We start from the raw sequence: 27,311 nt of genomic DNA on the forward strand, positions 1-27,311 counted from the left end.
CACAGGCCCAGAAGAACTCAGGGTTTTCAGCAGAGGTGTCAGCCTAAACCAGATGGAATGTGCCAACCAACACATGCACCTACATCAATGGAAGCAGTGCGCTAATTGTGAGGAGAGGGGCTCCCGTCAAACCTAGCCACTTAAGAGGATGGGAGCCTGAAGGGGAAACCCACCGTGAAACCCCAGGGCACAACAGCTCTTAGAAAATTAATGCAGTACGCCAGTGTAGCTCAACATTAATCTTTATTATTCAAGTTGAAAGGGAAAAGGGAGAAACCAAGAGTTAAGCGCTTAGAGAATTACAGGGGACCAGAAAGCTAAGAAAGGGGTCCTGAGGATGCCATTCGTGTCCCATTTCTTATCTGCAGTGCCAGTTACACAGGGGTATTCATGATATACTTATCTGTGTGTATGTTATATTTAATAAAAAGTTCAACAATATTTTTTTTGGCTGTACTGGGTCTTCATTGTGGCAGGCAGCCTCAAGAGCCTGCAGGCTTCCCTAGTTGCAGCAAGAGGGTTTGGCTGCCCCAGGCATGTGGGATCTTAGTTCCCCCACCAGGGATCAAACATGTATCCCCTGCTTTGAAGGCGAATTCTTTTCCACTAGATAACCAGGGAAGTCCCCAAGACTGTTTTTAAAATAAAATTTTTTGACTTGAAAAGCAAAGAGTCATTAAAAAGAAGCATCATTAACACATGAGAGAAGAGAGTCACTAACACTTAAGCCTAGGAGCTGCAGGCACCGGGACCACGCCCCCTCTGCAGAGGGTCAATGGGGACGTCTGGTCTGTATTTTCTTTTTGGTTCTGTATCACAGACTGAAACTGGGTCCAGTTATTTTAGGGAGGCGAACACAAGTACCACAAGGACAAAGAGAGAATTTAGTGACTCACCTGCAGAGCCATCAAATCCAGAGACAAAGGCGCGCCGACAATCACACGGAGCAATGTACTCACTCTGGAAAACAGAGGGGTCAAGGAAGTGGACCTTGATCAGTCACAGCCCAGCAGGACCACAGAGGCTGGCAAAAGCTGGGCACCTACCTTCAGGGAATTGACAGTCTAGCCGAAAAGGCAAGCTGAACATTAAAAAAAAAAAAAATTAGTGCACGCTATAGGTGACCCTAATTAATTAAGGGCTAAAAGGGCTGCTCCCTTGAGCCTCGATTTTTTTCACCTGGAAAACAAAGCAAGAGAAATAGATCAAAACTGCTCTTTCCTCGCTGAGATCTTACTCAAAAAACAATCTGATAGCCTTCTCCCTTCCTTGCCACTGACATTTAGGCATCTGTTATTTTTCTGAAAAGCCTGAATTTCTGTGTTATGTGCCAATAACTCTCTAACTTAACTCTCTTTAGCTATCAGCTTATTTCTGAACTTCCTGTCTGTATCCCCCATCCAAGGCAGTGTCACCAATCTCTCCCACGCAGACCCTGTCCCTTCCTGTTAGGGAACAAATGCTTCCTCCAACCCAGAAGGCTTTAGCAAAATAAAACGTCATGTTCAAATCCAGGTCCTCCCCAGCCTCTGAATGGAATGGGATCAGGGAGAAGCAAGTAAGAGGTTCCATTCCTGGGGAGGGGGTACGAGGACATAGTGTGTACTTTTGTGCCAGTAAGGCACAGAGATTCAAGGAACTTGTCCAAAATCACACAGCTCAAAAGGAGCAGAGTCAGGATTTGAACCTGGGCAGTCAGCTCTAGAGCTCAACTCAAACCCTGTGCCACACTGCCCCCCTAAATACATCATCTTGCATCCTCAAAATGACTCTCCGGGATAAGACCAATAGCAAATTAGAAAATTGAGGTTCAAAGACTGAATCTTTAAGTAACTAACAGGTCAGCAGCAGGGCCAGGATCTGATCTGCTTGAGCCCAGAGCTGCTGTTCCTTCTGGCAGCAGGTTGTTCCTGAGCTAAAGGACCTGGCAGGGTTAAGAATGCTTAGGAGAGGGTGCTCCCGGGGCTAAGATTCTGTGCTTCCAATGGAGGCAGCTCAGGTTTGATCCCTGGTGGGAGAACTAAGACCCCCAGTGGTGCAGCCAGAATGCTCAGGATAGAGAAGGGCGGGGAGGGTAGGCATTTGCTGGACCCGAGGGCATTTGGGGACAATCAACACAACATAAGGGGAAAACTGGCTCCCGGGTTTCATTCCTGCCATGTGGATGAAAGCCTCCCCTTTCACCAAGGCAGTCATAATTGCAGCCTCAGACCAGTCACAGACCATGACCCACAGAGGTGCTGGAAGGGCCACAGAGAATCACAATGGCGGCATGAAGGAGCTCTGTGATCTCTGAGCCCCAGCTGCCCTCCAGCAGGCCCAGTTACGTGCTCTGATGCATCTCCCCGGCTCTCTCAGCCTCAGTCCTCACTTCCACAGCGGGTTGTTTCAGATAGTTGACTGCAACGGCAAGCAAATGTTTGATCCCCAAAACACAAAGGAACATTGACCAGATAGCACTAAGCACATAGAAAGAAATGGCCACCTGCATCAATGATGAACTGTAGAGTCCTTTGTTTACTAACCCAGCAATTATTGAGTGCAAGACTGGAAAAAAAAAAAAAGGCCAAGATGGGGGAGTGGGTTCCCACCCTTGTCCAAGTTCTGTTGTGAGGAATAGCAAGTACAGGTTCCACAAAACTCACCAGAAACCTGAGAGAGCTGCACATACACAAGAGAAGAGATGATACTAATGTCTCCTTCCTGAGTGCTGAAAAAGCATGAGAGAGGCTGGGAAAACTAAACCCTTGTGCTGACAATCACAGCACACAAGAGGACGCAGCACACGAGAGAGAAGACCCGGAGCGGGCACGCGAGTGACAACGGGTCCCCTTGGCTTGGGGCTCTCCCGCTTGACACACAGCGAGGACTGGAGTGAGGGGCTGGCAGAGAAGAACTGCTGACCTTGATCCGGCTTGGCTCTGGCACACAGGGACAGAAGAGTGCCCGCTCCCAACCTGGGGAAGCCTGGAAGGAACCCCCCAGGGGTTCACCTAGAGTTTCTCTGAAGAGAGGTGGAATTAACAGCAGGTGGACATGTTTGGTTTGGGACCAAGATGAAGGCTGGGGTAAGAATGTCTAGACATGACCTAAGTGGTCAACATGCCAGAAAGACATCGCTGACCGAAGCTGTCACCTCCACACCAACAAGGCTAAGCAGACGCCAGACAAGCACTGGCCCAGGCCTCCCCCACTTTCCTCAGCCATGAGGCTGGCAAAGCCTGGGAACATTCTCCCTAGAGAGCAGCAAAACGCCTAAAATAAGCCAAAGCCTTAGCATACTAGGGAAAAGGCTCAAAGAAACACAGCCATGGGCTTTTTCTCCAAAACTATAATGTTTCTCCATCTTTAATACCCCCATCCAAGCCTCCCTCATCTCTACCTGGACCACTGCCCCTGCAATCCACTCTTCACTCACAGCGAGCTTTTCAAACTGTGTGTGTGTGTATATATCATATTAGCATGTGTCTATGTGTGTGTATATATTAGCATGTGTGTGTATATCTGTGTGTATAATAGCCTGTGTGTGTGTATATGTTATGTTTTTCAAGGGGATGCATGCTTAGTCATGTCTGACTCTTTGTGACCCTATGGATTGTAGCCCGCCAGGCTCCTCTGTCCATGGGATTTTCCAGGCAAGCATACTGGAGCGGGTTGCCATTCCCTACTCCAGCAGATCTTCCTGACCCAGGTATCAAACTCACGTCTCTTGCATCTCCTGCATTGGCAGGCGGATTCTTTACCACTGGCACCACCTGGGAAATCACATCACGTTAGCAGCATACTTACAACCCATCAATGACTTCCCATCACACTTGGGGTAAAATTCAGACTCCAGCACAGTCCCCAAGGCGTGGCTTGATCAAGCCCTGCTCTCCTCCCAGAACGGTCCTCCCACAACACACCCATTCACAGCACTCCGGCCACACCACCTGCTCCTCGCTCCTTGCACTTTCCGATCTCACTCCTCCCTCAGGGCCTCTGCACACGCTCCTCCTTGTGCCTGTCAAGGCCTCCCTCTCATCATGGCACGGCTAGCTCCTTATACTTCAGGTCAGCTGTCACCTTCACAGAGCAGCTTACTATCCAGCTCCAGGAGCCACGCAGCCTCTTCTGTCTCTCGGTTTAGCACGTGCTCTCCTTCATGACTCCTTCATGCTGTTACTGTATTGCCCTGCCCAGCAGAATGTAAGCACCAGGAGATCAGGGTGTTTGTCTGTCTTGTTTGTCACTGTCCCTGAACAAGGCACAGGCCCACAACCAATACTTGTGGAATAAGTAAACAAGCAGGAAGAAAGATGAACCTTTCTTCATACTTAAGACTTTAGCCACCTCTTTGAAAATGGGGAAAGAGCTCCAAGGCAAGAAATGGAGGTGGCCTCTAGAAACTGGAGAAGACAAGGAAATGGACTGTCCCCAGAGCCTCCAGAAGTCACCAACACTGCTGATTCCAGCCTTCCACAGCTGGAAGATGATAAACGTGTGCCAGGATAAGCCACTAAGTTTGCTACAGCAGCAACAGGAAGCTAATGCTTTGTCCAACAGGAAGAAGACCAGAAGGGATTATAACTGGGGTTCTGAACTCATAAGCCGTAGGGTACGGCAGGTAAACTAAGAGAGTAAAGCAGGACAAGGGGCTGCCTTTTCTAGAGAGCAGCTCCTACTCAGCTTTGATTCCTGTCATGCTGCAGTGTGGGCTCCACCTTCAGTATTTCAGAAGAGGCTAAATAGATGTATGTTCGTGAGATACCATCCCATTTTTAAATGTTGGCATCTAATTTAAACAATGAAATAACACACAGCCAAATAAAGCATATCAGTAAGCTACAGGAAAAAAAAAAAAAAAAAGAAAGAAAACTTCAGCCATATCTCATAATCCAGCTCACACTTGCCCCTTTCCACAAGCTTTCTGACCTACCCAGCTTTCAGAGACCTCCCACATCTCTGAATTTCACAGAACCATCCACATTGGCATTGATCCATGCCCCCCACCCTGGGTGATAACAAATAATACTGGCTAAGACTGCATAGTTGCCAGTAACTATCTTCATTCCCCCTAATTCTAATCTTAACGCAGCTCTGGAAGATATCATCCTACCTACTTATAGGTTAAAAAAAAAAAAAGAAAAGAAACAGCAGCTCAGAGAAGTAAATTACCTACTTACCTCCCCAAGACACCACTGCTCTAAAAGCAGAGCTGAGATCTGATCTCAGGTCTGACATTCCAAAGTCCATGCCCTTGCCACATTGCCAAGCAACATCTTTTATTCTGTATAGAGACTGCACATCTGGTCTGCACAATTGGATTATAAACTCTGAGGGAACCAGGAACACAGGTATGCCCCCATTCACCTCTATGTGAATTCACCTCTTTCATCAACCATGTGACAGGTGACTCCCACACCCAGGAATCAAACCTGTGTTCAAGCCTGGCTCCCGCACTTACTGGCTGGGTAAACCTTAAGGTTCGATTTTTCATCTGTAAGGCAGGGATGATAAAAACACCCATGTGGGAGGGCTGAGGTGTAACATAAAGAAACTAGCACATGCTAAGCTTTTGATAAACTACAGCACTTATTACTACCAGATGATGACCTAGACCCTATGGGAAACATAAGAAAATATCTTCTTGGAGTGGACAGTCCAGCAAACAAAATAAGACAGGTGTCAGTGAAACGTCAGCCCTAATAATCAGCACATGAATTATGCTGCATATGCAGTATGGTATCTGCTATAGTTTCAAACTCAGATGTGCTCTGAATCCTTCAGGCCAAGCTCAGAGGTTAGACCTGGCCCACCACAGACAGGTGACGAGAAGCAGGAAGGTAACACAGGGAGGGGAGAAAGTTCAAGAAGGCCCAGAAGCAGAGGTTTGTGGCAGGACAGTGAATGATTAGCCTGACTGCTGAGGCAGAACATTCTCGGGAGTGGCAGCAGAGATTCCTGGAAAGGCAGGCTGAAGACAATGGTCAAGGACCTCAAACACCACACTTAGAGGCTTGAACTTTCTCCTGCAAGTTCTAGATAGAGAACAAAAGTTCAAGAGTGGGTAGTGATGTGACCAGAGCTGGGTTTTAAGAAGAGTGAGCAACGTGGACACATGCAGACTGAACAGGGCAAGCAAGGCGATGGCTGGGTGCCATGGTAAGCATGACTAAAGTTACGTGAGCCTGTGGGGGGTGATATCTGTGCCCCCCACTGGCCCTTCACCTCCGTAAGCCATAAGCCTGGCACAATGCCTCAGATATATGAGGCTTTCAAAAAAAATGAAACCGAAAGACTAAATGGCTGTGTGTGCACAGGAAGTCCCCGAGTTCAGACTGTGAACAGAGATGAGAACCACCAAACCCCAAATACTGAGGTAACATCCAGCCCTCAGCATTTTCGTCTCTTTTAAATGAAACCAAGAGATGGGGAAACAGTGTCAGACTTTATTTTTGGGGGCTCCAAAATCACTGCAGATGGTGACTGCAGCCATGAAATTAAAAGACACTTACTCCTGGGAAGAAAAGTTATGACCAACCTAGACAGCATATTCAAAAGCAGAGACATCACTTTGCCAACAAAGGTCCGTCTAAGCAAGGCTATGGTTTTTCCTGTGGTCATGTATGGATGTGAGAGTTGGACTGTGAAGAAAGCTGAGCACCGAAGAATTGATGCTTTTGAACTGTGGTGTTGGAGAAGACTCTTGAGAGTCCCTTGGACTGCAAGGAGATCCAACCAGTCCATTCTGAAGGAGATCAGCCCTGGGATTTCTTTGGAGGGAATGATGCTGAAGCTGAAACTCCAGTACTTTGGCCACCTCATGGGAAGAGTTGACTCATTGGAAAAGACTCTGAATCTGGGAGGGATTGGGGACAGGAGGAGAAGGGGACAACAGAGGCTGAGATGGCTGGATGGCATCACTGACTCGATGGACTCTGAGTGAGTCTGAGTGAACTCCGGGAGTTGGTGATGGACAGGGAGGCCTGGAGTGCTGCGATTCATGGGGTCGCAAAGAGTCGGACACGACTGAGCGACTGAACTGAACTGACTGAACTGAAGTCAAGGTAACAGGAAAAACACTGGATAGCAGTCCAAAGAGTCAAAGATACCCTTTCCCTACTGTACAGTCACTGAAAATGGTTGGTTTCCCATCTAGGACTTCATTTCCCAGACCCTCTTGCAGCTAGGTGGGGTCACGTGACTGGTTCTCATCAATGCAGATTGGTTGGGAAGTGCTGTCTGGGTCAGGGCAATGCAAGACGGATGTGCCCTGTCCATACTACTCCCCTTCCGCCAGCTGGAATGGTGGCATCATAGGATGGAAAGTGCCTGGATCCCTGAATCACCCCTCTTTATAGTGGAAGAAAGTCACCCACCAACCAGGAGCACCCACTCTGGACTGCCACAGGAACGAAATAAGGCTCTACATACAGCACCGAGTCACTGCAACTTTGAGATGTGTTCCCACAGCAAACATTACTCCAATTAAGACAGTGGCTGAAATCACTGTGGGATAAAAATCACTACCTCCACCCCAGGAGAGAGCCTATTTAAGAAATAAAAAACAGGAAGCCAACTCCGGGAGAAATGGGAGTAGAATCCAAAGAGTCTAGGAAAATCTGATTCATGTCTTCCAGAAGGAGGAACCATAAACACAGCCAAAAACTCAAGTTGGCAGAGTCAGCCCTGCCAGAACGTGATCTTTTGACTAAGCTGTGCCCAAAAGCAGAATGAGGGGCCTTACAGAAGGAGGGGATGAAGAGTTCAGATTTCTCAAAGGTGGTGCCAGGGCAGTTCTGGCCCCAACCAATGATTCTCCTGGTTTGGGGCCAGCGGTGCCCACAAATCCCAACATTTGACTTCGACAGTACAAGAAGATTACAAGAGAGAAAGGACACATCCTTGCTGTAAAAGTCCCTCAGGGCCCAAACTCATTAACACCAAAACCCTTATTCTGAATTTAAAAGAAAAAACCCTTAGAGTTGCAGAGGACAGAGAAGAGCAGACCCCTGGAGCGCCAAGACCTTGCACAATCATGCATTTGGGATGCATATTCTCTCCAGCAACAGTGTGTGGGTGTCTGCATTTCTGGTTTGGAAAGTACACAAAGGACAGAATTCAAGATTCGTCTTCCTTTCTCCAACACCCTCCCTCCCCGACCCAGAGGAGAAATCCCATCAGCCCAGAATCCAGCCTGAAAGGAAACAGCCGGGGACAAGAGCCCCAGAGAACAGCAGCCCCTCTATTACTGAGGAGGCTGCTGCGGCAGGTCACACGCAAAGCCAGCCCTCCTTCCTGGCCTCAAAGTCCTGGCGCGGACCCAGGCCCCACTTCACAGTCATCCCAGCTTTGCCCTTCCTCTTCACGGACCCGAAACAAGAACGTGGGGCTTCTCATTTCTTTCTGTGGATGGCACCACAAACCCTCCCAGTCTCCGAACTTCCCCATTCCCTCATTCATCTGCCTGCAAGGTTCATGCTCCGTCTATCTGCTGCTGCTGCTGCTGCTAAGTCGCTTCAGTTGTGTCCGACTCCGTGTGACCCCATAGACGGCAGCCCACCAGGCTCCCCCGTCCCTGGGATTCTCCAGGCAAGAACACTGGAGTGGGTTGCCATTGCCTTCTCTGAGTCTATCCACTGCTTCTCCTCTGAATCCTTCCCTTCTTCCCTGCTCCTAAGGACAGCACCAAAGTCCAGGACCTCTGCACCCTCACTCCGGGTTCCCGCAATGACCTCCAAATAGGGGTCTCAGTTCCCAGTGTCTCCCTTCTCCAATCTACGCTGAATACTGCTCCCACTGACTGATCGCATCACCCTCTTGTCCAAAGACCCACAGTGGGTCCCTGCTACCTTTAAATAGGAATGTGAACATGATGCAATTCCATCAGGCAGCCTTCCTTACCCTGCCAGCTTCAAATATTCTCTCTGACCAATGAGCTCAGTCTGCACTTTACCTAAATCTGTGCTGACCATTACAGTAGCCCCCAGACACAGGTAGCTACCAAGCACCTGAAATGACACAGGTAGCTACCAAGCACCTGAAATGACACAGGTAGCTACCAAGCACCTGAAATGACACAGGTAGCTACCAAGCACCTGAAATGTGACTAAGGTGACTGAGAAACTAAATGTTTAATTTTATTTCATTTCAATTAACTTACATTTTAAAACTGATGCTCAAGACTCTATTATTATAAATTTTTTTAACTATGTTTGGAAAAACTTTGGCACCTAAGTCCACTTTTCAACTGTAGATCTTATGAAATCTAAATACAGATCAAATATTTCCAATGAACAGTCTACCCTCTACACGTAAGCTGAGATGTTCTGTAATAAAGTAGATACCGGAATTTAAGACCTAATATAAAAAAACGAATGTAAATTATATAATTGATGATTTTTATACTGATGATGTGATGAAATGACAATATGTCAGACATACTGGGGTAAAAAAATTGTTTCACTGTTTCTTTTTCCTTTTTTTCCACCATAAATATTAGAATTGTTAAACTACATACATGCCTCACATATTTCTATTGGACTGACTGGGTTCTTCCCTATGACATTTACGAGTTGAACTTTGTGTTATATTTGTGACAGGGGCTATCTACTCTTTAAGGGAACATTTCCCTTCATTCATCGCTATAATAGTAATAATAGCAACAAATATAAAGAGACTTATTAGGTGACAGATACACTTTAAGCATTTATATCTTTTAACTCATTTAATCCTAGTAACCGCCCTATGAGATAGGTATGTCACTATCCCTTTTTTGCTGATAGGGAAACTGAGACCCAGAGAGTTTAACTACCACTTAGGAATTTGAGGTAACTAACTTGAGATCAAGCAGCTAGTTAAGTGACAAATCTGGCACCAGAACCCAGACAGTTTCTAGAGCCCATACATATACCAATATGCCAACTGCTGGCCCTCTACTTAGCCAGTACCCAATACTTAGCCCTGTTATGGCAGTCAGGAAACATGCATCAGACACACAAAACACAGCTTCTCCTGCCTGGCAAGGCGGATGGCTAGGCTACAGCAATAGAAATGATAGTCAAAGATTATAAAAGAAAAATGGGGGGCGGGTGTGGTGAAAGAGAAGAGGACAGCAAGAGTCCAAGAATATAAGTTTATGAGCCTAAACAGTAACTTCTGCGATGAAAAATCACAGCTAATATCAAGCAAGCTTAACTTTCTGTTTTCAGGACATTGCTGGAAAACACATTTTTCCACGATTAGAGATTCAGCTTTCTTATCCACAGAGGGGCCATCCAATTCTGAAATTCCAGACCCATTATAGGAGATGAAACACTAAGCGGAAGCCTGGAACATCACCTGGGGTTTGGCCACTGTCGCTGCCATTCCCAAAGTTGAATAAGAAATTGCTTTGGGCCTATTTGCTATTTAGTCACTAAGTGGTGTCCGGCTCTTTGCGACCCTATGGACTGTAGCCTGCCAGGCTCCTCTGTCCGTAAACAGGCAGATTTTATCCTAACTTCAGGCAAAAGAAAACTGAAACACCAACATCACAAAGTTTCCATACACTCTCTTAAGTGGTAAAAATTTTCAAAGGTTGAAGCAAGTAATACTAACAGGTCACATCTTTCCATACAATGAGGTGTCACCTGGAGGTGAAGGTTCATAAATAAAGCAAAGCTATTAGGAGTTTGGCTGGGGCTCCATGACAGCTTGTGAGACTCTGAAAGGACAGACCCGATTTCAGACAATAGTGTGCGAGGCTGTGAGGGTTAATATTAGGTGGCAACTTGACTGGGTAAAGAGATTCCCAGATAGCAAGCTGGTAAAATTTCTGTGAGGTTGTTTCTGGAAAAGATTAACATTTGAGTTGGCAGACCCAATAAAGATCACCCTCAGATATACAGGGCCAGCATCCAATCCGTTCAGGGTCTGAAGAGAACAAAAAGGTGCAGGAAGGGCAAATTTGCTCTCTCCTGTTTGAGATGAGACATCCATCTTTTCCTGCTCTCAGACTTCAGCATTCCTGGTTCTCAGGCCTTTGATGTGAAAACATCCCTGGTACCCTCTGCAAGCTGAAGAACCAGGAAAGCCAGAGGTGTAACTCCAGTTCAAACCGAAGCCTGAGAACCAAGGGAGCTGATGTTGTGTGAGCCACCGCTCAAAATATAATCTCTCTCTCTTTCCTCTCCCTCTCTCCCCATATGCATGTGTTTGGTTCTGTCTCTCTGGAGAAACTTACTGATGCAGCGACTTACGGAAGACCCTAAACCAACTGCTACATGATGTGCTCCACCATCCCGCCCAATACTGAGATAGGACAGTTACAGTCAAATCAGTCCAGGGCAACTGCCTGATGCTTAAAAGGCAAGAGAATGAAAACCACCACTGATGAATCCAACAGAGAATCCATGTGACCTGAAGCCCAAGTCCAAAGGCTGAACTCTGGGACAGACGGGAAGCAGGTAAGGGCCCATCAGACGTACCCAGGCAGGGGAAGAAGAAAAGAGTTCCCTGAGGATAAGGCCAAGGTCTGTCCTTCTTAAATGGTGGGATGCCCGCCTCCTCTGCTACCTACGCTCCTGAGGCCCGACTTGTGCTAGCTATGTTACCTACTCACGTTCAGTCCTCAGTCAAGGCGAAAGATGAAACTCCAATGAATCCTGTTCATCTAAACAACAGAGGCGAATGGGAGAATTCCATTACCAAACCCCCACCCTAAATCCCACGTCTCTCTCTATCTCCCCACTGCCTACTAAACTTAACATTAATGTACCCGGCCACCACGTCTTCCCACATCCAACAACTCCCTGTCCTGCTTGATCTTCTGCTTCTACACTTAACACCTGCTCTCCCACCTCCTCCTTCAACCTTTCAACCACTTTCACTTGCCAGATTCTCCTCTTCAGCGGCCTCTCCTCTTTACATACTATTTCTCCCCTCTTCAAGGAGCAAGTTCGAACCCATTGTTGTATAGAAACTGCTACTGAAGATCAACAGACAAAGGAATTCCCTGGAACACGGAGTCCCCTACTCCACTCTGAGATGACTGGAAATTCCACAGACATTTAAATCTGGAAAATGCTGAATATTTCATCTGCTTCTTAGAGTTACACAGTGCACCCTAGTATATCAAAGGCTCTGAGAAATCCTATAGTTAAGAAACTGTTCAAATGGACACAGTTCCCTGTGCCGAGCCCTGGAGGACACACTTAGATGTGGTTTGACAACTAGAATCCTAGAGTACAAACACGCTGAGGGGAGAAAGGAGGAAACCAAAGGAGGGGTTGATGAATCCCATCACCAGCCCATCTCCACTCAGTACCTGATGGGCGTCTCCCGACGGGATGATGTAGGCCTGGATTGGTTCCGTCACATACTCCAAGTTCCTCATGGCTTGTCTCAGCTGCCGAAGCAGCTCTGAAGTTACCTTTGGAGCCATTCTGCTGTCTGCAACAACAGGAAGAGTTTGTTCCAAAACCAGTCAGACTGCCCCCACGTAACTCAATGACCGGCCGAGTTCCAGAGAGGTACGTGGTATAAAAACTGATGATCTACACTGAAATGCCATGATCCTCCAAAGTCCATAGTCTACCCTGGAGTTCACTGTTGGTGCTGCACATTCTATGGGTCTTGACAAATGTATAGTGACGTGTACCCATCATTATGATTTAAGAGTTTAATAGTTTTCATTGCCCTAAAATCCTCTCTGCTCAGCCTATTCATCCTTCCTTTCTCTCCTCCAATCCCTTGGTGTGACTAATCTTTTTACTGCCTTCATAGTTTTGCCATTTCCAGGAAGTCACACTGTTGTAATCATACAGCATAAAGCCTTTTCAGATTGGCTTCTTTCACTTAGCAATGTGGATTTAAGGTTCCTCCATGTCTTTTCATGACTTAATAGTTCACCTCTTTTTATTGCTGACTATTATTCCATTGTCTGGATGTGCCACAGCTTATTAATATTTATCCATTCACAAACTGGAGGGCATCTTGGTTGTTCCCAAGTTTTGGCAATTTTGAATAAAGCTGCTATAAACATCCATGTTGCAGGTTTTTGTATGGACGTAAGTTTTCAGTTCCTTCGGCTAAATGCCAAGGAGCATGACTGCTGGATCATATGGTAAGAGTATATTTGGTTTCTAAGAAACTACCAAATGTCTACCAAATGTCTGCTAATGTGGCTGTACCATTTTGCATTGCCACCGTTAATAAATTCAAGTTCCTGCTGGTCCACATCCTAGCCAGCATTTGGTGTTTTCAGACTTCTGGATTTTACCAACCAATTTTTCAAACAAACAAAAAATACTCGGCTTAACCAAAAACATCCTAATGCACCATCCCATAAATAATGGAAAGTTATAGTGAGGCCATTGTACTACAGGTTATCTTTAAGAATTTATATCCTGGGGCTTCCCTGGTGATCTAGTGCTTAAGAATCCACTTGCCAATGCAGGAGACATGAATTCGAGCCCTGGTTCCAAAGGCTCCCACATGCTGCAGATCAGCTAAGCCTGCCTGTGTGCCACAACTATTGGGCTATTGCTCTAGTGCCTGGAAGCCACAACAACTGAGCCCATATGCTGCAACTACCGAAGCTCATGCACCCTAGAGCCGATGCTCTGCAACAAGAGAAACCACTGCTATGAGAAGCCCACGCACTGCAATGAAGAGTAGCCCCCTCCTGCTGTAGCTAGAGAAAGCCCAAGTGCAGCAAGGAAGACTCAGCACAGCCAAAAATAAAATAAATCAATAAATCTGCCAAAAAAAAGTGTATACTCTGACTCATTGTAGCTTATAGTCTGCTGGGTATGGATCTTTTTTTTATTTTGGTTCTTTTTCTTTAACAGTTTTATCTGGTGCTTCTCCATCACCACCACCACCTTGGGCTATAAGAGCCTCAGTCTCTATGGTTATCTCCAATAGATTCCCCTACAGGGTATAATACTAATCTTGAACTCACTGGGAAAGTGCCCCATCTTATTCATAATCTGCAAGGGCAGCTTCAGTTACTGGCCTTAGGGCTCCCACTCAGAAGTTTCCAAAAGACAGAAGTCTCCAAAAGAGAGAGACACCAGAAATGGTCCTATTCATGAATCAAACATGTACATGATCCCTGCAATACAGTTGCTTCTGAATACTTTTCAGAGGGACATCCTTTCCTTTGTCTGTCCTACTGAGCCTATAATTTCTTATGTACATGAAAAAGAGGGATCAGAAGTATCTAATGACCTAAATTTATATATTAATACCTCCACTGGGTTCAAAATAAAGCCTATTGTGACTTCACAAGCTTGCTAGCATCCGAAAACTTTATTATGATGTCTTTTGGGGTTTCAAAATAAATTTGTGCTTCCGAATCATATTTATGAGCAATTTAATATTTTTAAAAGTCAAGCAAAAACGCAGACATCCTTTGGAACAGTTCCAACCTTGGTGGCACATGAGAGCTACCTAGGGAGGAGTACAGCCTGAGCATCTGGAATTTTAGAAAGCAACTATATGATAGAAACCAGTGTATTTTCTTTTGACATCATTAATTTCCTCTGTTCTTCCCAATAGAAGAATGTGACTTCTATTTGGACACATCCTGATTTAAGGATTTTGCTGGCACTGACTAGGTGTTTATTGAGCTGACTGTAGTACGGATCAATAGTATCAGTTACTGACTTCATCAGTAAAGTCAACAGACCCAATGGCAAGCACAAAAAAGTTAGTGGTAAAGAGGGAGAAGGCAATGGCACCCCACTCCAGTACCCTTGCCTGGAAAATCCCATGGATGGAGGAGCCTGGTAGGCTGCAGTCCATGGGGTTGCTAAGAGTCGGACACGACTGAGCGACTTCACTTTCACTTTCCACTTTCATGCATTGGAGAAGGAAATGGCAACCCACTCCAGTGTTCTTGCCTGGAGAATCCCATGGACTGAGAAGCCTGAGAGGCTGCAGTCCCTGGGGTCGCACAGAGGCGGACACGACTGAAGCGACTTAGCAGCAGCAGCAGCAGAGGTAAAGAACCTGAGTGCCAGTGTAGGAAACATAAGAGACATGAGTTCAGTCCCTGAGTCAAGAAGATCCCCTGGGGGAATGGCAACCTACTCCAGTGTTTATGCCTGGAGAATCCCATGGACAGAGGAGTCTGGCTACAGTCCAGAGGGTCACAAAGAGTCCAACACGACTGACATGACTTAGCACAGCAAGCACACACTGAAAACCATCAAAGGCAAGATGGAGCCGGTCAAGGACATCTCTGCTTCCTGGTCACCACAGCCTGCTTCCTCAGCACACACTCTGACCTTCATCACCATCTCTCGCCTCATCGATACATTCCTCCTCCAGACTGGCCTCCCTCAGGATCTCCAGCATCCTCAGTTTCACTCCACTACAGGGGCATCTTCACTCTTTCCTCCACAATGCCCCCTGCCACCCTCCCCACTATTAACATCTCCCCTGAGCCTGCCTTCCTCATCCTTCGTGCCCCTCACATTTGGTCAGTGTCCTTCGTCTGATACAGACACATCTTTGTCACCTATATGAGACTCAACGCAAAGATTCCCAATACCACAGCCAGAAGATAGGAATGGCTGTGGCTGAGGCAACAAATGCGCTGTGGCCATGGAGGCAGCTATCATGGAGATGGACACAATGAGAAAAGGTGGCTGCAGGACAGCAGGCCTTACGAGTGAGTGAACGGGTGAGCAGCTAGAGTTGCAGAGGAGACAAAGCAGGTACAATCACGAGACCCAACCACTGCGCCGGCAGCTGAAATGACAGTCAGGATGGAGGAGACGAAAACCATGGCTGTGATCCTCATAGGCTAGTTTTTATGAGGATTAAATGGACTACCATGTGGAAAGCATTTAGAAGCAGTGCCTGGCACATAGTAAATGTTGTGTTTGCAATTACTAGAGGTAGATACACAATTAACTACAATAACTATGAAAGCAATGTGAGAAATGGTGAGAAATGGTGGCTATATTGCTTCTCCTTAAGGCGGGGGCCATGTCATCTTCATCCCTGAATCCATGTATCTAGCCCAGCATCTCATACATGCATAAGCTCACTCGAAGATGGCTGAATGAGTATCACAGCTCCGTGCCTATCTTTTCAGACTCAACATAACAGTGATGAATCTTCTGTGAAAAAAAGCTAGGATCCTAGAAGATGCCGTATTTTAGCATCTGCTCATTCCACATCCCATTACTTTTCAGAAACGTTAGAAGCAGCCAAGAGCTAATCAGGGTGTGCAGAGACATGGGGAGCCAAGAACAACAAACCTAGTGCATGATGTAAAATTAGCCCATACATTGCCAGGTATTTTTAAATCATGTTCTAAAAAGAATGACTCATTTGAAAGTCTCTTGCATATGTGGGTCTGCTTTTAGAAATAAGTTCCTAAGCCTTCAACCTTTATCACAAACAAAAGACTTTTCGCTGCTTGGAATTACATGAAGAGCACACCCTATTTACCTCACTGGGTGGCTAGAAGAATTTAACATGACAGCCTGTGTGAAAGCACCATACACGGCAACTGATACACTGTAGAAGCTCAAGAAATATTACTTCAATCTGAATCTGAATCTGAAGCACCAGCTGGGATTCCTACACGTCTTGTTACGAGAATAGAAAGGGCTGGTTTACTCCAATTTCAGCATCTTAGCATTTTCACAGATGCCAAGCTGCTCCTCCGGCACCCAGAGCTTTAGAGTTTGTTGCTCTGTCCCACTGCTGAGGAAGGGCCAAGAGCTTTACATACATTAGTGGTTAATCCTCATAATAATCCCCGCCCAGGGAAGTTCAACTCTTCCCATTTTACAGATAAATAAACAGAAGTCAAATACTTGATGACCCAAGTCAAGTGGGTCATCAGGATAAGGACCCAAGGATTCAATTACCAAGCCCATGCACTGATACATCATCTTATCTAGAGAACATAACAGAGGCAGCTCTTTTAAAGCAACTCTAAAACCAAAGGAGTCAAAACAAGTGGGCTCCAGTTTCCAGCTGGAATTTACAACCTCAGACAACGAAGCTCCCTGAAGCTCTATTTCTTCATACGTAATAAAAATAAAGAGAAATTCTCACCAAACTCTAAATCCAATGGTTCTATCACTTTTCCCTTTCCTACTTCCTCTTCTTCTCATTCCTTCCTCTCCTTCCTCCAACATGGCCCAAAATGTGTTGGATACAGCTACATTTTTAAAGAAAAAGGACCTAAAACTGCATATAGTTACAGCATTGATCTTCCAAAGAGAGATCAGTTATGGTTTCTAATGTGCTTCGTGGGATTGATCTTTTTCAGTCAACTACAAGGAAATACTCACTGTAGTTCTCCTGGGTAGTCCACAGAAAAGGGACTGGAAATACAGAAATATACCACTTTTTTTCGGAATTTGGGTTTCTGGCAACCCAACAATATAACTAATCAGTTCTGGGAAGAGGATATGGTTCCAGAAATTTTTCCCCAGAGGATTTTCCTGAATGCCTGTTCAATTTATAAAGCACAGTGATGCATTATAAACTTATTTCATAGTCTTAAGATGAAAACTGAAGGCCAATCTCTAAGGATGTCAATAAATTATACTAGAAATTAGAAAAATCAGACTAGAACTTTTTCAATAACAACCTATCTCTACCACTACCACCACCATCACCACCATGCCAAGAACAATGAATTCAAAAACCATCTCTCTCTACTTTCTACTTAAAAAAGTAACATATATATGTGTATACATACACACACACACACACACACACATATGTACATAAAATACATACATACACACAATAAGCAACAACTCAGGAAGCCAAAAGACAAAATGGTTTTTAATTTCCGGGCATACATCCCCTCAGCCCTAGTCATGATCAATTATTAATCCCTTACCCTCCCTTCTCTCTCAACTTGGTGCTGAAGTAGGGGAATCTAAAATCCTTCTGAGATGTTCCATCTAAAGTAAGAGGCAAAATTATTACCTGTTTCCACACCTGGGTCTCCTGAGTATGTCAACTCGTTAGGTTCAATTATTCTTAAATTTTTCAGCTGAAAATCCTGGTAATTTGCCCTAAGGAAGAGAAAGAATAGGCTATTGCAGACTTTGACCTCAGTAAACGTGGCAAGGTTTAGTCAGAGAGGAACATCAACTTGACTTAGCAATTTTCCTTTATGAGATGGAAAATCTCTCACCCCAATATCAGTGATGAAATAAGTAAGTTTCAGATAAAACATCACCGTGGCAGGTAAATCTCAATCTCAATCTCTAATTCATCAATTTTCTTCCACTATAAGCAGATCCTAAATTCATACAGAAATGCAAAGAATCCAAAATAACCAAAACAATCATGAAAAAGAACAAAGTTGAAGGATTCAACCCTTCCTGATTTCAAAATTAATAAAACTACAGTAATCAAGACAGTGTGGTACTGGCATAAAGATAGCCTTATATATCAATGAGGGCTTCCCTGGTGGCTCAGTGGTAAAGAATCTGCCTGCCAATATAGGAGACATGGGTTCAATCACTGGGTCAGGAAGATCCCCTGGAGAAGGAAATAGCAACCCACCACAGTATTCTTGCCTGGGAAATCCCATGGACAGAGGAACCTGGTGGGTGGTTACAGTCCACGGGGTCACAAACGAGTTGGACACAACTTAGCAACTAAACAACAACAACCAGATCCACCTCCTAAGAATCTGTATGCAGGTCAAGAAACAATAATTCGAACGAGACATGGAACAATGGACTGATTCAAAATTGGGAAAGGAGTATTTCAAGGCTGTATACTGTAACCCTGCTTATTTAACATACATGCAGAGTACATCATAGGAAATGCTGGGCTAGATGAATCAAGCTGGAATCAATAGTGCCAGGAGAAATATCAACAACCTCAGATATGTAGATGATACCACTCTAACGGCAGAAAGCAGAGAACTAAAGAGCCTCTTGATGAGGGTGAAAGAGGAGAGTGAAAAAACTGGCTTAAAACTCAACATTCCAAAAACGAAGATCATGGCATCTGATCCCACTGCTTCATAGCAAAAGATTGGGCGGGGTCGGATGGGGAGGGGCAGGTGCAGAATGGAAACAGTGGCAGACTTTATTTTCTTGGGCTCCAAAATCACTGCTGATGGTGACTGTAGCCACAAAATTAAAAGATACTTGTTCTTTGGAAGAAAAGCTATGACAAACCTAGACAGCATATTAAAAAGCAGAGACATCACTTTGCCGACAAAGGTTCGTATAGTCAAAGCTATGGTTTCTCCCGTAGTCATGTATGGATGTGAGAGCTGGACCATAAAGAAGGTGAGTGCCAAAGAATTGATGTTTCTGAACTGTTGTGCTGAAGAAGACTCTTGAGAGTCAGAGTCCCTTGGACTGCAAGGAAATCAAACCAGTCAATCCTAAAGGAAAACAACCCTGAATATTCATTGAAAGGACCAATGCTGAAGCTGAAGATCCAATACTTTGGCCACCTGATGCAAACAGCTGACTAACTGGAAAAGACTCTGATGCTGGGAAAGACTGAGGGGAAGAGAATGAGATGATTGGAAGGTATCACCAACTCAATGGACATGAGTTTGAGCAAACTCTGGGAGATTGTGAAGGACAGGGAAGCCTGGCACGCTGCACCCCATGGAGTTGCAAAGAGGAGGACACGACTTAGGGACTGAGCAACAACAACAACATCAATGGAGAAAAATACAAATCAACAAATGATGATGGGACAAATGGATATCCACATGTAAAAGAAGGAAGCTGAACTTCCACCTTCACACCATATACAAAAATTAACTCAAAATGGATCACAGACATAAATGTTTTCTTAGAAGAAAACATAGACATAAATCTGCCTGACTTTGAATTAGGCAATGATTTCTTAGATATGACATCAAAAGCATATGCAGCAAAAGAAAAACAGACAGGACTTCATTAAAGACTTTAATGCTTCAAAGGATACCATGAAGGAAGTGAAAAGACAACCCATAAAATAAAATATTTGCAACTCAAATATATGATAAGATTCTGGTATCCAGAGTATATGAAGATCTACTATAGGGACTTCGCTAGTGGTCCAGTGGTTAAGTAACCACCTGCCAATACAGGGCACAGGGGTTCAGTCCCTGGTCTGGGAAGATCCCACAAGCCAAGGGGCAACAACCCCATGAGCCACAACTACTGAAGCCCACATGCCCTAGAGCCTGAAATGAGAAGCCACTAAAATGGGAAGCCCATACATTGAACTAGAAAGTAACCTCCGCTCACCACAACTAGAGAAGGCGGCACCCAGCAACAAAGACCCAGCACAGCCAAAAATAAATAAAACTTTTTTTAAAAAGGACTATTACAACTCAACAATAAAAAGAAAAATATTAAAACTTTTAAATGGTCAAAGATTCCAAATAGACATCTCTCCTAAGAAGATATAGAAGTGGCCAATAATCAACATGAAAAGATTTTCAGCATCATTATTCATAAGGGAAATGCAAATGAAAACCACAATGAGATACCGCTTCACACCCACTAGGAAGATTATAATTAAAAAAAAAAAAAAGGCAGTAACAAGTATGGGCAAGGACATGGAAAAATTGGAACAACCAGAAATTCACTGGTGGGAATGTAAAATAGTACAGTAGCTTTGGAAAACAGTCCAGCATTCCTCAAAAGATTAAATACAGTCTTAGCCTATGACCCAGCAATTTCACTCCTAGGTACATACCAAAGGAAACTGAAAACACAAGTCCACCTAAAAACTTACACACAAAGTTCACAGAAGCATTATTCATGATATTCAAAAAGTAGAAACAACCCAAACATCCATCAGTTGATGGATAAATAAAAGTGGTCTAAACATACAATGGAATATTGTTTGGCAATAAAAAGGAATAATTACTGATATATGCTGCTGCTGCTGCTAAGTCACGTCAGTCGTGTCCGACTCTGTGCGACCCCATACACAGCAGCCCACCGGGCTTCCCCGTCCTTGGGATTCTCCAGGCAAGAACACTGGAGTGGGTTGCCATTTCCTTCTCCAATGCATGAAAGTGAAAAGTGAAAGTGAAGTCGCTCAGTCGTGTCCAACTCAGCAACCCCATGGACTGCGCCTTCCAGGCTCCTCCACCCATGGAAGTTCCCAGGCAAGAGGACTGGAGTGGGGCACCAGTGCCTTCTCCAACTGATAGATGCTGTAGTAATCAGTAGTAATCCAACGTAGTCAAGCTGGAAAACATTTTAGGCTAAGTGAAAAAAGCCAAAGACAATCATATATTGCATGATTTCATATGCAGTGTCCAAAAGAAACAAATCCATAGAGAGAGAGTAGGCAGTGGTTGCTTAGACGTAGGATGGAGCTGGAAATAAGGAGTGACTGCGCTGTGTACAGGGCTTCTTCCAGGGAGGATTAAAATATCCTAAAAACTGATCATGGTGATGGTTGTACAACTCTGGGAATATTCTCAAAACCACTGAACTATACTTTTTAATAGGTAAATTGTGTGGTACATGAATTATATCTCAATAAAGTTGTTATAATATTTTACAAAGTAAAAAAACCTCTTTTCCTTGGACAGAAAACAAGTCACATTCTTACCTGATTTCCCTTGACTTCATATACACATTTAAAAGACGGTGAGCCAAGGGAGTCAATTTCTCTACATACTCAACTAACTGGTTCACACACAGGACAAGTGAGCTGAAGGGAAACTATTCAAAAGCAGCCCTATTATTCACTTTACATGAGAAGAAACAACTCGCCACAGGCCATAAACATTAGGAGCTGCAAAGACAAGATGAGAAATCAGTCTGACAGGTGATGTTCCCAGAGAACTTGAGTTCAAGCACTCTCTGTCAGCATCACCAACTCCATCTTCCTGTAAGGATCAAAGGAACCACAAAGCAGCTAAACATTAAAACAATCATGCTCCTGTCATATCCTGGTCTCTGCAGAGTCCGAAATCCATCCACCCTTCACTTACTTGGACAGACACATTCTCAGGCTCTCAGAGCAAGGTTATCATTAAATTTTAGAGCTAGAATATACCTGAGGGATGATCCAACTCAGCTCCCACCTCTAGAAAGAAATTGAGAAACAGAGATCAACAAATTGCTCAAGGCCTCAGAGCTATCTGATGAAACAGCTAGTCTAGAACTAGAGTCTAAGCCTCCCAAGGTTCACTTCAGTGCTCTTCTCCTGCCCAGGACTTCTTCAACCTGTGGCTGTTGTTTAGTCACTATCGTGTCTGACTCTTGCAACCCCATGGACTGCAGCCTGCCAAGCTCCTCTGTTCATGGGATTTCCCAGGCAAGAATACTGGAGCAGATTGCCATTTCCTTCTCCAGGGGATCTTACCACCCAGGGATCGAACCCATGTCTCCTGCTTGGCAGGAGATTCTTTACCACTGAGCCACCTGGGAAGCCCCTTCTCCAGCCAACACCTTCTCGATGTCATGATGTGCCATAAGATGAGTAAGAGGAAAGAAGCATGCAGAGAACTTCCTATTCAATCTATTTATAAGATGGTTATGGCACATTTTTCTCCCTCTCTCTTTTTAAAGAAATCCCAGCAGTGTTATTACCCTCCCCATGCCCCCAGTCCAGGATGAGAATCACACATGTATATCACTCAGGATGGGGCAAAACAAAGACCAAGATGCTCAGTCATGCCCTGTAAGGTAAGACAAGGGTAGAATGGAACAGATTCTAGGGTGAAGTGGGCAATGTTATTTTTGCCTACCCAGAATCCAACCCTCCCTCTTTTGGTCAGAGCACCTTGGTTTTCCTTCTGAAAATGTCTCTTCTCCACTTTCAGCCCACAGCGTTGGAATGAGTCTCACCTGTTCACCCACCAAGTTCTGGGATCCAGGCCCACTCAATCCATCCTTCCAAACCAGCGAAGGACAAAGGATCAATCCATCCTTCCAAACCAGTGATGAACACAGGATCAAATCAGTCCAGTGAGGATCAGATTTGGAATTTCTGCTCCAACCATTAGGTAAAAAGACCCTATTTCTGCTGGGGCTGTCAGACTACAATCGTCATAATCTGCCAAAGGAGAAAGTCTGCCTGACAATGAAGCCAACACTAAAGAAATCAGAGCCAAGAAGTACAAGAGAGAAACCAAGTCTGAAGTTGGTGTGGTTACCTGGACTCAGCTACACTAGAAGCTGGCTCAACCCCTTAACTAAGTCAATTTGAGTTCAGTTTCCATCATCTAAACCGAGTCATGTTTACAGTGATAGCCCTCAAGTTCTGCCATTAGGGGAAGCACCTGGGGCAAATGGCCCCCCTTCTCTCAGCTCTCAGTGGCCTCCTGTGTGAGGTAAAGAGGCTCTCTCAGTTGATGCCTAAAGACCCTTCTATCCCTAAAATGTTTTGAGTCTATGAAACCAGCAAAGACCAACTTGGTCCTCAAAGGCTACTTCTCAGCCTAGGGCCCTAACTCAGGATCCACTGGTCTGAACCCACCTCCAGCACTTAACACACAGGCAGCTCCTTCCCTGTGCAGGTTAGCCACACATCAGACATCCTTTCACAGGGTGGGCAGGTTCTCTACTCATCTCTAACATGCTGTGGCAAGGCCAAGTTCAACTCAAGGTCGGCTTGGGATCCCTCCACTCACAAACACCAGCACAAGCCTTGGTCTGTGTTCAGCAAATGAGTCTGCCCAGGCTGCGAAGCCTATTCATTCAAGTTTCAGCTGGTTAGAGGATAGCTGACCTCCTGTGGATTGCCAGGGTGCTTGGCTTCTGACCTTTGTGACCCTCAACTTATCTCTCCCCCATTTTGTTAGCAGCCTCCTCCCATTTTGTTAGCTGCTCTGGTAAGTATTCCTTGGGTATAGGGGAAGCACAGGCTGCAACCTGTTAATGTGAGACCAGGGGATCATCCTTCTCACCTCCCTGAATCCAGGGAGAACCCAGGGCAGGTTACCGGTGGGACTTTCCTGGAGATTATGCCCAAGAATTAATCCCTAGCCTCTGAAAACACTTGGGTGGGGAAGGGCCCGCGGTTGCCTATCCTTGTGGCGGTGGCAGATCAGTAAGGCGAAATGCAGGTGTCATACTGTCAGGGTTGTAATTTGAGGATTAGATTCCCAGGGTAGAGGAGCGAGGGCAGGGGCTCGCCTGCCTTCCCGAACCCCGAGAAGAGCCAGTAGGGGTCAACTTCCTGCCAGAGCGGGCCTTCTCACCCGGCCGGGGAAGGGGCGGCGATGGCCACCGCCCCCTCGGGCCGATAGCCGCAGCTCCGCACACACACACGTCCGGGGACCTGGCTCGGGCTGCCTGGGGGTGCCCGCGACCGCTGGAAACCAACCGGAACTTGCCCGGCTGCATAGTTCCCTCCCCTGTGGCCTCGCTCGGGGGGCTCCAGCCAGCCCCAGCCGGCGCCCGACTGCGGTGGGCCGCCCGCAGCTCCTCACCCGCTTGTCCCTGCCCTCCGGGGTGCAATATGCGTGCCCAGGCCCGGGGACCGCGCGCTGCCCGGACGCCGGATCCCCGGCAGAGCGCCCTCACCTTACTCGCGGTGCCTTTCTGGAGGCTGCCATTCGGCGGTGACGTGCAGGGCCCACGTCAGTGGAGCGCAGACCAGCTGATCGCCGGCGGACCTGCAGGAGCAAAGGAGGCCGGCGCGCGCGCCGGGCCAGCCACGCCCCTCTCTGAGGCGTGCGCCCGCGCCGCGGCCCCGCCTACCTCAGGCCCCGCCCACTCTCCCCGGACCGCCCCACCTCTCTGAACCCATCTGCGTTCCCATCCCAATCCCCAAGCTTGTTTCCTCGCGGCTAGTGAGGGAATGGAGGCCTTGCCGTGGCTTGTGGGTTCGGTTCGTTTTTCTCGCCATTCCCCAAAGAGGAAAAAGAAGGGCTTTGTCGGCCGAAGGGGCTGCAGCGGCGCGATGAGCTGCCCTTCAGGGATGTTCTAGCTTTTAGGAGGAGGACGTGCCCAGTTCTGAAAGTGCCTCAACACAATCTCACTTCCTGAAGCGTAAGCATATTCCCAAAATCAATTTTACAGGCAAAAGCCAGCTGCTCACTCCACTTGGATAGCTAGTAGGCATCTCAAACTTATGTCCGAACGGCACTCCTGGCCCAACGCACCAAAACAGAACCGTGCTCCCGCAGTCAGTGGATAGATCTTGGAGGCATCCTTGCCTCCTCTTTCACACCCTACATCCAGTCTGTCAGAAAATCGTGTTGGTCCTGTCTTCAATACAAATCCGTAATCCAGCCTCTTCTTCTCACTACCCCAACCTGTCCCCCTTCCAGGTCTGTGTCGTACCTTCTCACCCTTGTTGTGATTGATTATTCTGGCTTCCCTAATACCACCGGCATCTGCACAGCCTGGGCTAAACTTACCAGCCAGGTCAGCCCTTTCACGTCTGAGATCATGTCCCTGCTCTGCTTAGCACTTTCTGTTAGTTCGTCATTTCATTCAGGGTAAAAATTCTGCTTGACTTGTCCCTAACCATTTCCTTCTGATATCACATTGCTCACTCAGCTCCAGCAAAACTGACCTCCTTGCTTTCTTTGAAAAAGTTGGGCACACTCATGCCCCAGAGCCCATGGACTTGCTCTTCCCCCAAATATCCAGGCTCCCTTCCTCACATTCCCGTCCTCTTGCCTTCAAGTCTTTGCTCAAGCATCACGTTCTCAACAGACCTACCATGCTCACCCTATTTAAAATTGTAACTCCCCCCCAAATTCCTAATCCCCTTATCCTGCTCTGTTTTTTTCCACAGCACTTACTACCTTTTAACATGATAAAAAAAATACATGTATGTGTATATTGTATTCTGCCCCCACCTTATCCACACACACATCATAGCCATTAGTGCAGAAATGGTGTCTGTGTTGTTTAACGATGAACAATACCTGACGTGTACTAAGTTCTCATTACATATTTTCTGCTTGAATGAATGTCCCCAGAATGTGCAGTACTCAAGGGTAGGGACGGTGGCTCTCTTGTTCATTGTTATGAACCTGGTGATTAAACCAACACTTGGAACAAAGTCAGCACTTCAGAAACATTTGCTAAATGAAAGCAATCTACACCTCTTCCTTCGACCTTGGTGAAGCCCTGATACATCTGTAGCAAGCAGTTAGGCTGCATGCAAGAGCTTGGAGTCCTAGTTGTTATTCAGTCAGCATCTAGACAAGCTAAATTAGGGCCTGTAGAAAAAGTATAAAAGAACTAAAAGATGTGGCGCCTTGGAAAGTAGCAGATGTCTGTTTCATTTCCCCAAATTTATGAAGCCAAAAAAAAGATTGTAAATAAAATGACTGGTTCCAGCCCACATCTGAAAGATGGTGGGAAAGATCAAGTTGTAAGGGAAAAAAAAAAAATAGATGTCAGAGAGACAGATTAAGTGGAACCTAAAGGGAGCAGGTATTTCATAATCACATTGCCTAGAGTCTGCTTAAGATTTATCGCATCTGGCTTTAGGGGAGAAAGAGAAATGCTTTGTGTTCTCTGAACCGGATTTGAATTTCTGTTTGCAGGATAACAAAGCATCCCTCCCCATCTTGAATTTCTTTCAGGAGAACCTCAGGGAGAAATTGTTGAGCCGAATCATCAGTAGAGGGTGAGAACACTGGGGTTATGTCAGGCTCTCCTCCCATCTCTGAAGTCCACACATGTCTGAACAGTCACATTGACTAATACTTACTTTGTGCCTCGACCACAACAACCCAAGGAGTAAAAGACTGTCATCCTCATCTTACTGTTGAGGAAACAGATTTGCAGAGGTTAAGTCACTTGCCCAAAGTCCACAAGCTGGTAAGTGGTTGGACTGAGGTGTACCTTCAGGCGACAGGATGGATTCCTTGCCCTCAGACACTGAATCATCACTAGGTTATATGGAAGGAACCCTAGAGGTCACCTCATACAATCTCATAGTCCTCATACAATCTCTTAGTCTCACATCATGTATGGATGTGAGAGTTGGACCATAAAGAAAGCTGAACGCCAAAGAATTGATGCTTTTGAACTGTGGTGTTGGAGAAGACTTCTGAAAGTCCCTTGGACTGCAAGGAGATACAACCAGTCAATCCTAAAGGAAATAAGTCCTGAATATTCATCAGAAGGACTGATGCTGAAGCTGAAGCTCCAATACTTTGGCCACATGTTGTGAAGAACTGACTCATTAGAAAAAACCTTGAGGCAGGAGGAGAAGGGAAATGATTGAAGGCAGGAGGAGAAGGGGATGACACAGGAAGAGATGGTTGAATGGCATCACCAACTCGATGGACATGAGTCTGAGCAAGCTCCAAGAGTTGGTGATGGACAGGGAAGCCTGGTGTGCTGCCGTCCATGGGGTCACAAAGAGTTGGACACAAGTGAATGACTGAACTAACTGACTGG

General features: G+C 45.8%; 1 protein-coding gene across 3 annotated transcripts in view; it reads right to left on the bottom strand.

Moving 5' to 3' along the window:
• The window catches only part of XPNPEP1 (X-prolyl aminopeptidase 1), a 52,335-nt gene extending 27,725 nt beyond the window's left edge, over positions 1 to 24,610 (bottom strand). For 2 of the 3 annotated variants that reach the window (XM_055560238.1, XM_055560236.1), the window contains exons 1-4: positions 24,468 to 24,610; positions 17,935 to 18,023; positions 12,290 to 12,414; positions 897 to 960 (exon numbers count right to left, since the gene is read on the bottom strand). In XM_055560238.1, the coding sequence (XP_055416213.1) occupies positions 897 to 960; positions 12,290 to 12,414; positions 17,935 to 18,023; positions 24,468 to 24,499 (310 nt within the window). In that variant the 5' untranslated portion in view covers positions 24,500 to 24,610. The remainder of the gene's footprint in view (positions 1 to 896; positions 961 to 12,289; positions 12,415 to 17,934; positions 18,024 to 24,467) is intronic. The other variant, XM_055560237.1, reaches the window with a different exon arrangement.
• Positions 24,611 to 27,311: the final 2,701 nt, after the last annotated feature.

The sequence above is a fragment of the Bubalus kerabau genome, chromosome 22, assembly GCF_029407905.1.
Source record: "Bubalus kerabau isolate K-KA32 ecotype Philippines breed swamp buffalo chromosome 22, PCC_UOA_SB_1v2, whole genome shotgun sequence".
In the NCBI taxonomy this organism is placed as follows: Eukaryota; Metazoa; Chordata; class Mammalia; order Artiodactyla; family Bovidae; genus Bubalus; species Bubalus kerabau.